The sequence below is a fragment of the Canis lupus genome, chromosome X, assembly GCF_011100685.1.
Source record: "Canis lupus familiaris isolate Mischka breed German Shepherd chromosome X, alternate assembly UU_Cfam_GSD_1.0, whole genome shotgun sequence".
NCBI lineage: Eukaryota > Metazoa > Chordata > Mammalia > Carnivora > Canidae > Canis > Canis lupus.
Window position 1 is genome coordinate 55,874,235 of NC_049260.1, and position 12,280 is coordinate 55,886,514.

General features: G+C 43.7%; 1 protein-coding gene across 2 annotated transcripts; it reads left to right on the plus strand.

Moving 5' to 3' along the window:
• The first annotated feature begins 957 nt into the window (after positions 1 to 957).
• Positions 958 to 10,765, plus strand: RHOG2 (RHOG family member 2). Of its 2 annotated transcripts, XM_038587685.1 has the most exons (3): positions 973 to 1,113; positions 7,042 to 7,139; positions 7,328 to 10,765. In XM_038587685.1, exons 2-3 carry the CDS (start codon positions 7,128 to 7,130, stop codon positions 7,916 to 7,918), a joined length of 603 nt encoding a protein of 200 aa, XP_038443613.1. In that variant the 5' UTR covers positions 973 to 1,113; positions 7,042 to 7,127; the 3' UTR covers positions 7,919 to 10,765. The 2 variants fall into 2 exon arrangements, with proteins under 2 accessions (XP_038443612.1, XP_038443613.1); XM_038587684.1 differs by lacking the exon at positions 7,042 to 7,139 and having other exon boundaries at positions 958 to 1,113.
• Positions 10,766 to 12,280: the final 1,515 nt, after the last annotated feature.

A 12,280-nucleotide genomic window follows, 5' to 3' on the forward strand; every position in this document is an offset into this window, starting at 1 on the left:
TGAATTGTACAAATTTTTAAAAGGATTTTATTTATTTATTCATGAGAGACACAGAAAGAGAAAGACAGAGACATAGGTAGAGGGAGAAGCAGGCTCCATGCAGGGAGCCCGATGTGGGACTCCATCCTGGGTCTCTAGGATCACGCCCTGAGCTGAAGGTAGAAGCGCTTAACTGTTAAGCCACCCAGGCGTCCCAAGTTGTACAATTTTTTTAAGGATTTTTTTATTTTGGGGAAGCCTGGGTGGCTCAGTGGTTGACTGTCTGCCTTGGGTTCAGGTTGTGATCCTTGGGTCCTAGGATCAAGACCCCCATCAGGCTCCCCGCGGGGTGCCTGCTTCTCCCTCTACCTATGTCTCTGCCTCTCTGTGTGTCTTTCATGAATAAACAAAATATTTTTAAAAAATAAAATATAGACTTTTTATTTGTAAGCAATCTCTACACTAAACCTAGGGCTGGGATTTATAACTCCGAGATCAGGAGTCACAGGCTCTATTGAGTGCACCAGCCAGTCACCCCTGAATTGTACCATTTAAATGAGTGAATTGTGTGGTATGTGAATTTATAGCTCAATAAAGCCTCTAAAAAAAAGAGTGCATACTATATGATTCCATTTACTGGAAACTCTAGAAAATGCAAAATAATACGGTGACCGAAAGGAACCCTAATTCACTATCTCATTTTTTTTTATCGCCTCCATTTTTCCTAGTATTTGTTTCTTGACTGACTCCTTAGTATTGGTTTTGAGGGAAACGGGGATCTGGGGAGAAGGGGACAGCCTCCCTTTGCCAAGGAAAAGATGAGCCTTGGGGAGCTCTGAAGCGAGTGACTCGTCTTGGGGTCCGCACCTGGGGGCCGGATCTAAGGAAACCTGGATTACCCCAAGGGGTGGTTCTAGAAGCCCGTGACTTGCAGACAGTGAGGCGGGCCCTAGAACTCCACTTCCCAGGAGGTGTCGGGGCACTCAGCGAAGACTGCGTCTGACGACTGGGTGGGACTCGGTAGCTGCCCGGATGTGGCGCCGATCCCGCCGAGCCTTGCCCACCCCGGCGAGAGTCTCCCGGGAGCCTCTGCCCGCCGCAGTGAACAGCGTAGGAGGACGACCACTTTGCCAGGTAATCTTTACGGGGACTCCCCGCCCCAACGTCCCCCCGCCACTCCCGCTCTTTAACTGAGTCTCCCCATCCTCGGTCTGTGAACCATTCCCTGGATGGAAGGCATTGGAGGGTGGGATGAGGTGTATGCCTGTAGGGGAGACTGAGCCAGCTCTCCCTATTTGCGAATCCCATGTGGGGCATGACTCTGTCCCGGGCTCGCGAGTCCATATGAAGTCCCGGAACCAACTAGCCTTGGGGGAGAAAGATGTGAGGGAAGTGCCGAGCGGACTTGTGGTATTGCCGGGTCACTACCACTGCCTCTCTGGCTAAGTTTCCAGCCGCGGAATAGTCTTCTCCTGGCTCCGGTTTGGGGAGTGTTCACCAGGCTTCCTTGGCCCGGAGAGTCCTAAAGCCTTCTTCCACTGGACTTGAACCAAAGAAGTCAGTCTTCAGTGTGAAAAAGCTTCCCGGGGGTAGTGGATTAATGTGGAGAGTAATAAATTCAAATGGGGGTCTTCTGCCGAATTGTTTTGGTTTCAGAAAGTTCCAGAGTAATTTCAAGTGAATTAGACTTGGACTTATGGAAAGGGGGAGACTTGGAGGAGAATGTGCTAGAAACAGGAATACTTTGAGCTGCATTCTTGTCTTGACTGTTACTGGGTCTTTTACATTGTGTGTCCAACCTAGGAGAAAATTGACTCCTATGCAGACTTGTACATGTGAAGAAGGATGCTTTGTCAGAGATAGAAAAATTTAGAAGAAACTGTTAATATCAAGTCACTGCGAATGACTGACTTGGAAGGCAACTTTTTTTTTTTAAATTTTTATTTATTTATGATAGTCAGAGAGAGAGAGAGAGAGAGAGAGAAGCAGGCTCTATGCACCGGGAGCCCGACGTGGGATCGCGCCCTGGGCCAAAGGCAGGCGCTAAACCGCTGCGCCACCCAGGGATCCCGGAAGGCAACTTTCTGAGGGTGCTGGTTTTCTGCAGCACCAGGCCTCTCCCAATTTCCAATCCTAGGGGCATACCTACAGATCTCTGAGCTGCTCTTATGTATACTTCATGGTGCCACTGTGAGGCTTAAATAAGATAGGTAAAAGCACTTGTTCCTTTTTTTAATGTTTTGTGATTTTTTAAAAAGATTTTATTTATTCATGAGAGATAGAGAGTGGCAGAGACATAGGCAGAGGGAAAAGCAGGCTCCCTGCAGGGAGCCTGATGTGGGACTGGATCCCAGGACCCCGGGATCACGATTTGGGCCGAAGGCAGATGCTCAACCACTGAAGCACCCAGGTGCCCCTATAAACGTATTTGGCACAATGCCTCTAACCAACTCTCATTTTTTTGTTTTCCTTTGCTTCCCCCTAGCAACATTTTTTTTTCCTGTGAGCCATGCATTACTTTGTATTATTGTTTGCCTTTTCATAGAAGTCCTGTCTTTACCACAAGATTGTAAGCTTCTAGCAGTCTTTCTTTTTACTCTTTTCTGAGTCCCTTCTAGCAGTGCATTGCCCGTAGTAGTACCTGGGAGACTGTAGATAGTGGTGGTGATGAGGAGGGGAAAGCTGTAGGTATTCTGTAACAGGACAGCATTGTGCTAGATCCTGAGGCTAAGGTAAACAAACTTTTCTCATTTGCCTTTCTCTTACAACTCCTAGTCTTCTCTCAGAGCTCCAAACCCTTTAAAAATATTTTATTTTTAGTATTTTAAGCCATTTAAAAATATATAGTACAGTAGCGTTAACTATATGCATATTGCTGTGCAGTAGCTCTCTAGAACTTTTCATCTTGCAAAACTGAAACTTTCTTTTTAAAGATTTTATTTGAGAGAGAGAAGGTGTGAGCACCAGGGGGGGATGGACAGAGGGACAAGCAGATTCCCCACTGAGCCTTCCAATGCAAGGCTTGATCCCAGAACCCTGAGATTATGACCTGAGCAGAAATCAAGAGGAAGATGCTTAACCGACTGAGACACCCCGCAAAACTGAAACTTTATCACAACTCCCTATTGGGGTGCCTGGGTGGCTCAGTGGGTTAAGCATCTGACTCCTTGTTTTGGCTCAGGTCATGATCTCAGGGTTGTGGGATCAAGTCCTGCGTCAGGATCCATGCTCAGTGGGGAGTCTGGTTGGAGATTCTGCCCCTCTCCCCACTCTCTCTAAAATAAATAAATCTTTATTTTTTTATTTAAAAAATTTGTTAAAAGATTTTATTCATTTATTCATGAGAGACACAGAGAGAGGCAGAGACATAGGCAGAGGGAAAAGCAGGCCCCCTGCAGAGAGCCTGATGCAGGACTCGATCCCAGGACCCTGGAATCATGATTTGAGCCAAAGGCAGATGCTCAACCACTGAGCCACCCTGGCATCCCTAAAATAAATATATCTAAAAAAAAAAAAGCTCCCCTTTTTCCCCTTCCCTATCCCTGGCAACTACCATTCTACTTTCTGTTTTTATGTGTTTGACCACTCTAGATACCTAATGTAAGTGGAATCATGCAGTATATGGCTGTTTGTGACTGATTTTGAGCATATGTCCTTAAGGGTTTTTTTTTTTAGCAGTTTTTTAAAAGATTTTATTTATTTATTCATGAGACACACACACACACACACACACACAGAGAGAGAGGCAGAGACAGAGACAGAGGCAGAGAGAGAAGCAGGCTCCCTGCAGGGAGCCCGATGTGGGACTCCATCTTGGAACTCCAGGATCATGCCCTAGGCTGAAGCAGGCACTCAACTGCTGAGCCACCTAGGCATCCCTGTCCTCAAGTTTCATCCATAGTGTAGTGTATGAAGAGTTCCTTCTCTCTCTCTCTTTCTCTCTCTCTCTTTTGGAATTAACAGAGCTTTCTAAGCCAGGGTCCTTTATTTTTTCAAGAAAAGATTTTATTTATTGGGACCCCTGGGTGGCTCAGTGGTTGAGTGTCTGCCTTTGGCTCAGGGCATGATCCTGGGGTCCTGAGATCCAGTCCCACATCAGGCTCCCCGCAGGGAGCCTGATTCTCCCTCTGCCTATGTCTCTGCCTCACTCTCTGTGTCTTTCATGAATAAATAAATAAAATATTTTTTTAAAAAAACTTTAAAGATTTTATTTATTTATTAGAGAGTGCAAAAGAGAGAGCATGAGTAGGGGGAGGGAGGGCAAGAGGCAGAGGAAGCAGGAGGAGCAGACTCCCCACTGAGCAGGGAGCCTGACACCGGGCTCAATCCCAGGACCCTCAGACCATAACCCTCAGATCATGACCTGAGCTAAAGGCAGATGCTTAACCGACTGAACCACTCAGGCACCCCATCTCTTTTTTTAAGTAGGCTCTGTGCCCATTGTGAGGCTCGAACTCAAGGCCCTGAGATCAAGAGTTGCATGCTCTACCCATTGAGCCAGCCAGAGGCTCCACGATTTCCTCCTTTTTAAGGTTGAATAATATTCAAAGTTAAATATATCTATATATCTCACATTTTCTGCATGTATTCCTCCATTGATGGATTTCCACTTCTTGGCTCTTGTGCATAATATTGCCATGAATGTTGGTGCACAAGTATCTCTTTGAGATCCTCTTTCCAATTCTTTTAGATATATTTTTTAGTATTTTTAAACTATGGATAATTCCAAACATACATAGAAGTAAATAAAATAGTAATGAACATGCAGGCTGAATCAATGATTCAATTAATTATACAGAGGAGCCCCCCAAAATACCTGGGACTTCTCCTGAACCCCCCCCTTTCACAGAGAATTTGCTACAGGTGAGGATGTTGGGATGTTCCAGCTGCACTTCATCATCTAGGCCTTTAGCCCTCAGTGTGACTTGAAGGCCCATCTGCAGATCATTATGCCAGGACTGTTAGTGGAGATAAGCAGAAATGAGTGTAGATGCCTTTTCCTAATTACAGAGATGTGAGGAGCTGAGCTTGGGGTGCAAAGTGTTCTTTGGGCCTAAGAGTTTGCTCTGGTTCAGCAACTCCCTCGGATGCATGGTCATCCGGAAAACAGTCACTTTGAACAGAGACGTTGGATAATGGATGATACCAGTAGCAGGCTGGGAAGACGAGTTGTTCACGCAGTGATTGCTATAGGATAGGAACTCAGAGGAGAAAGAAATGAATCCAGCCTGAGGAAATCAAGGAAGGCTCTTCTCAGAGAATGTGATGGTGACTTTACCCTGTTTCCATTGACCTTGTATGTTTGAGCCTTATGCCTCTTCCTAGATGGAAAAAAACAGGGCTAATGGTCAGTGAGTACTGGAGTGGAATTACACTCTGGACTTTTACCTGTGGGACCTGTGCTAATGAAATGAAGGCTTCGAGGTGGAATGCCTTGTTAGTCAGAATTGGCTGTACCTCTAGTGGGGTTGTGTGAAGCGTACTCAGGCCAACTTTTCTTTCTTTTTTTAAAAGTTTATTTCTTTATGTATGTATATATGTCTGTAATCTGCACCCAATGTGAGGCTCGAATTCATGACCCTGAGATCAGGAGTTGCATGCTCTTCTGACTGAGCCAGCCAGGTGCCCCAGAAGGCCAACTTTTCTTTGCTCTGACTGAAAATTAGGTGTTTTGTTTTGTTTATGATATGGGCCTAATGTGGACTGTAGCTAATAAGACAACAGAATGAAGGATGTACCCCCCCAAATTCCCAAGGTGAAGAACTAATTGATTCTCAGTATTTTTTCTGTAATCAGATACATATGACATTTGTCCCCTTTCTTCCATGTTTCAATACTTGAAGAAACTAATGCTATCTGGATCAAGTCTGAAATTAGTGCAGTAGTTAAGAAGCTAGAGGAAATGGACTGCTTTGGGGGCGCTGACAGGGTAGGGGATTTTTTTAATGTTTTAACATGGGGGTATAAACGTGGGAGGTCATCTGTGCCTTACCATTAATTTTCAAATACTTGATTCATGAGGAAATGGATGGGGAAAGTACGGTGGTGGTATAACCAATGGTTTTGCCAAGATAAGGTGGGAGGGGATGAGATCCCTGATTTGTTTAGCATTGTAATCACATTACAGAACTTTTGCCTTCCCCAGAACAGTAGAAGAATTATTATGAAGTCATAGTAACTTCTAATACTTAAGGAGTACTTCCTATGTGGCAGATACTAATAAGCACTACACATACATTCTTTCATTTAAGCCACAGGTTAAAAGCTTGTCCAAGTTCACAAAGCTTGGAAAAAGAAAGGACTAGTTTTGGACTCCGGGTGGTCTGACATAAGAGCCTGGACTCTTAACTACTTCTCTGGATGGCTAAATCTGACTGGCCTACTTTTCTCCAATTTTATGATGTCACTGTCAGGAACAGGTTTCTTTGCTGAGTCTATGACCACAGACCCAAAGTAAGAGCCATATTTCTTTTGTTTCAACCTTTAAAACTTTTCTTTCTACATCAGTGTGTTTTTCTAAATATTTATTTGTTTGAGAGAAGGAGCACATGCATGCATGAGTGGGAGGAGCAGAGGAAGGGAGAATCTCAAGCAGACTCCGTGCTGAGCACAGAGCCCAACGTGAGGCTTGATCCCATGACCCTGAGATCACGACCTGAGCCAAAACCAAGAATTGGATGCCTAACCGACTGCACCACCCAGGCACCTGAACATCAGTGGTATTTAAAAATTAGTTTCCGGGATGGCTCAGAGGTTGAGTGGTTGAGTGTCTGCCTCCAGCTCAGGTGGTGATCCCAGGCTTCCCTGCAGGAAGCCTACTTCTCCCTCTGCCTATGTCTTTGCCTCTCTCTGTGTGTCTCTCATGAATAAATAAATTAAATATTTAAAGAAAAATAGTTTACATTTATGGAGCACCCACTGTGTTTTAGCACCTTTGGTAGAGTACAGCCAGATGTCATGACAACAGTGTAACATAAATATCTAAGTATATGAGTGGTTTTTAATCTTTATGGGCTCACAGCCCTTTGTGACAATCTGATGGGTTTTGGATCTTCTTTCCAGAAAAATTCACTTATGTACATACACATAATATTACATACTTCAGAGGCGGCTTCTAGGATCTATTGAAGTTTATCCTCTAGCAGTTCATGGACTCCACGGTAAGAACTCTTGCCCTATATAGCCTTTCCCAGCTGACTCTTCTATGGTGTTAAGGGGATGGGCAGTGGTGGTGGTGGTGGGGGTCTACACTCCTCTCTTTCTCCTCAGAGAGAAATGTTGACAAAGCTTAGGCCCTCCAGATGAACCCAGCATCTGTGAACATTTTTTCTTTCTCTTTTGCACACAGGACTCCAAGGGAAGAATGCAGACAATCAAATGTGTGGTTGTAGGAGATGGGGCTGTCGGGAAGACCTGCCTCCTCATCAGTTACACAACAAATGCCTTTCCTGAGGAGTATATCCCCACTGTCTTTGACAACTACAGCGCCCAGACCTCTGTAGATGGCCAGATCGTCAGCCTGAACCTGTGGGACACAGCTGGCCAAGAGGAGTATGACCGACTGCGAACGCTGTCCTACCCCCAGACCAATATCTTTGTCATTTGTTTTTCCATTGGCAACCCATCCTCGTATGCCAACGTGAGGCATAAGTGGCACCCGGAGGTCTCCCATCACTGCCCCAATGTACCTGTTCTGCTTGTAGGGACCAAGAGAGACCTGCGGAATGATGTTGAGACAGTGAAGAAGCTGAAGGAACAGAGCCTAGTGCCCACAACTCCTCAGCAAGGCACTTCCCTGGCCAAACAAGTAGGGGCAGTGAAGTATCTGGAATGTTCGGCCCTGCTGCAGGATGGAGTGCATGAGGTGTTTTCAGAAGCTGTCCGGGCTGTGCTTTACCCTGCTACAAAGAAGAGCACCAAGAAGTGTGTACTGTTATAGCTTCGGGGGGTGCTACTTGGAGACTGCACCTAGGGAGAAAAAGAGGGACTCCTTTGATAGCATTGGACAATGCCAGCATGAGCCATTTGTCTCTTCCCAGAAACCCTAGACTCCAGGCTATTGGAGGAACAAAGACAGCCTAGTTTATACCTGGCTGCTTGGAAGTTTGTGGAGGAAGAGAGAGAGAATGAGAGAGAGACTGACTTTCACCTCTAAATGTGGCTTTCCTAGCCATATTTACTATTGAACAAGTGCCTCAAAGAAGGACAAATCTACAGTTTTCATATCATGGCCTTAAGCTTCTTGATATACTAATTTTGGAAAGCCATCTTATGTGTGATTTCTGGGTGTTCCCAATGTCGGCATGTTCTTGAGATGAGACATGCTTGCAAAAGTGCTTAAGCAGCATTTTTTTTCAAAGTACTGGGAGATACTAATAGATAAATGTTCTGTAACAAGGTTCTGTGGTCAAATAAGTCAGGAACCAGTGGGGTGTTAAATGTTTATTTAAATCCTAGTTAGTTAACACACAGTGTACTATTAATTTCAGGTGTGCAAGATAGGGATTCAATACTGCCACACGGACCTGGTGCTCATCACAAGTGCCCTCCACCTTAATCCCCATCACCTATCTACCCCAGTCCCTCACCTACCTCCCTTCCGATAGCCAGTGATTTCAATAAAGCTGAAGTTTCCTCTGCTGCAGGAATGTATGACAATATTTGTATTGTCGTACAAATGTATGATGTATTTATTTGGCAATATTTCCCAAATTTATTTCACTGAACTTTTTTTGGGTCCATGCAACACCTGTTAACATCTCTAGAAACAATTTCAGAGATTCTGGGCTAATAGGAACTAGAAATTCCCAAAGAGGCTGTGAGAAAAAGCATAACTGTGGTCCTGTGCTTTTTGATGTTTCCTTCTTTAGGCCTTTGAGAGGAATTTTATCGCCATGGACTTGTTACTAGTTCCTCTCTGACCCTTAGGAGGTGGGTTTGGTACTTAGTCATGATAGTGCATTGGATGTGGGGTCTGATGGGCGGATCTGCTATCAGATTATGGCCCTAGTGATGTGGAATTAATCCCCCATAAAGCTGTGTCCTTGAGGTCTCTATGAGGCCCTTTTTTTCTGTCAGCTTCTGCTTTAGGGAAAGACCACTGAAGGTTAACCCCATAAATCAACCAACCCACCAACCAAAATGTTCTTCCAGTCATTATCAGGGAGTTATGTGATTGTTCTCAGCGTCCTACCTTGCTCTCTTCCTGTTCCTCCCTCCTCTATATTGTGTGTGTGTGTGTGTGTGTGTGTGTGTGTGTGTGTGTGTGTGTTTTCAGTCCTGGTTGCCTTTGAAGTCTTTTAGTTGCCCCAAGAAAGTTGGGAGTATGTAGGATCTCCAGACCCCAGGGCTGTCACATTTGTGGGGATTTTGCTGGAGTTGTTCAGCCTGCCCAGGTGCAGTACGAGTCAGATTCCTTACCCCAGTAAGCCTGCTTCTCCTTATTCTCCCTAGTTGTACTTTTGACCTTCATTTGATATGGAAGGAAAACTCTACCTGGCAGATGGTGGTTGACAACTCCACTCTGCACATACCCTCTCACCCTGCCAAAATAAGCATTGGATCTTCGAGAGTTTGGGAAATGGAATTAAAAGAATCACATACCTCCTTCTGTGGTGAATGAAGTGTCTCTGTTTTGCTCTGTGATAGTCTTACTGTTGCTCTTTGTTAATATATGATAAGATTAGTCCTCAGGTTAACTGAACCTCCTGGATACAGTTGCCAGATAAAAGAGAGTAAATAATTCTTTAGTGTAAGTAGGTACCATGCAATATTTGGGACATAGAATGAGAAATTATTTGCTCTTTATCTGAAACTCAAATTTAATGGGACATCATGTATTTTTATTTGCTAAATCTGGCACCCTTATTCTCTGAGAACTTGAAACCCAGAGGTCAAGCAGATACCAAGTATTGTTAGAAGGTAAAAGGTTACATAAGCTCACTATTCTTCCTTTTCTCCTCTCCCTCACCATAGACTAAAGTGTTCTGTTTTGCTTTTCCTTTATCACTGCACTTTCCACTCCATATAGTAATTCATTTCTACACCATTTATTGTCTAAAACTGTGGAGGATCCATGATGAATAGTATTGTCTCGTAGATGTCTTCTTTCTCAATTTCAGTGTACTGTATTTATTTCTGGTGTTTGGCCCAGAGCTTCCTGTTATGGGGTTGTAGGGACCCTGTATGAGCAGGTTGTTAACTGGAAGAGGGTGAGGGTGGCCCTCCTTAACTAAGGCCCAGTAACACTTTGGAAAGTGGGGGTCCATTATAGTAGTGTGGTGACTGTAGGAGTCAATTGGCCTGTGGGCATGTGTGCCAACTGCTCTGTGTATTCACTGAGTTTTCCTACAGGCAGCCAAATGAGGCACCTATTGCTTGAGTGTATTCTGGTCTCAGGATGTTCTGATTGATGCTGCCTGAGGTGCTTACAGGACTTCATGGTTGAAAGGGGCTAGAAACATGGCTGTCACTGGTGTCTGGGAACTTTCCATTTAGCTACTGAAATCTTTTTAATTGGCTTATAATAGTGCCTCCTGCTCTCACTTTGCGTAGCACATTGCCAAATGTAAGCCTGGGCTGGGTTTGGTCAAACTCATATCCTCTTAGGAATGGAGGTGTGACCCACAAGTCTGAGAGTATGGTTCTGTATTAGACTGATCTGATGGTCTTAAACATACACTGACATCTTGTTTTTATACTTAAAAGGAATTTGTATGAAGACTAACATGCTAATAGTCACTTTTCAATTGTTTGTAATGAATGGTAATAAACTTTTCTGATTTTACCGGGTCTGTTGCTTTCTAAAAATCAAAAATTCCTCAACCTTCCTCCTTTGCTCTGAGTGGTTTCTAAATGCCTTTAAACTTGCAAAGGATGAAAGGACTATAATTGTATTGCACATTACACCTGTGTGTAACTGTACTTATTTTTCTACCTCAGACAGGATAGGGAGCTGTCTTCCCTGCTAACATTGATTCTCTAGTTCCTGCTGGTTTTCACTAGTGACAGACCATTTAGTTTCCTGTAGGCGATTTTTCTCACTTATCACACTACATTCAGTAAATAATTATCAAACTCCTATTGTGTTATAGGTATTACAGTGCTAGGTGCCAGGGCTTGTAAATATAGGACATAATATTTAATGTCCTTTGCCTCTTGCAGTTATCTCAAGGTCTCCATCCTCTGTCATAAAAATGAACTGATACTGTTAATCATATATAGCGCTGGTGCACTATTAAGTGACTAGTAAGGAAGAGCAACTGATGTGTTTTGCTTTGAAAACCACATACCAAAAAAATTCACCCATTCCAGGTGTACAGTGTAATGACTTTTAGTAAATTTACTGACTCATGCAGCTGTCACCAAAACCCAGTTTTATTTTTTAAAAATATTTTTAAGTAATCTCTATACCCAATGTGGGGCTCAAATTTACAACCCTGAGATCAAGAGTTGCATGTTACCAACTGAGCTACCTGGGCACCCCAACTAACATCCCATTTTTATTTTTTTAAAGATTTTATTTATTCATGAGAGACACAGAGAGAGAGAGACATAAAAGAGGGAGAAGCAGGCTCCCTGCAGGGAGCCCGATGCAAGACTCAATCCCAGAATCCTGGGATCACAACCTGAGCCAAAGGCAGACGCTCAACCACTGAGGTGCCCCTAAAATCCAATTTTAGAACATTTCCATCACCCCAAAGGGATCCCTCATGCAGTTAATCCCACCCCCAGCCCTAGGCAACTAGTAATCTACTTTGCTTTTTCTGAGTATTTCATGTACATGGAATCAATATGTGGTCTTTTTTTTTAATCAGGAAGACCCTGAGAACAAGAGTTGCATGCTGTCCTGACTGAGCCACTCAGGCACACCCAATATGTGGTCATTTGCAACTCACTTTCTCTATTTAGCATAATGTTTTCAAGGTTTATCTATATTGCAGCGTATATGGGTACTTTCTTGGGGGGGCAGATTTTTAAAGTTTATTTATCATCTCTACACCCAATGTAGGGCTTGAACTCACAACACCAAGATCAAAAGTCACATGCTCCACTGACTGAGCCAGGCAGGCACCCCTCCTTCATTTCTTTTTATTGCTGAATAATATTCCATTGTATGGATATAAAATATTTAATCTATTTATAACTGAGGGAAATTTGGGTTGTTTCTATCTTTTGGCTATTATGAATAGTGCTGTTGCCTTGTATACAAGGTTTTTTTGTGGACATGTTTTCAGTTCTCTTGGATATAAACTGGAGTGCTGGGAATTGCTGGGTCATATGGTATATTTATGCAAAACCA

Bases quoted from the DNA above. Each gene is read 5' to 3' on its own strand.
- RHOG2 (XM_038587684.1), top strand. From the start codon at position 1,012: ATGTGGCGCCGATCCCGCCGAGCCTTGCCCACCCCGGCGAGAGTCTCC. The intron at 1,114-7,327 runs GTAATCTTTACG...TTTTGCACACAG, and splicing joins GAGGACGACCACTTTGCCAG to GACTCCAAGGGAAGAATGCA.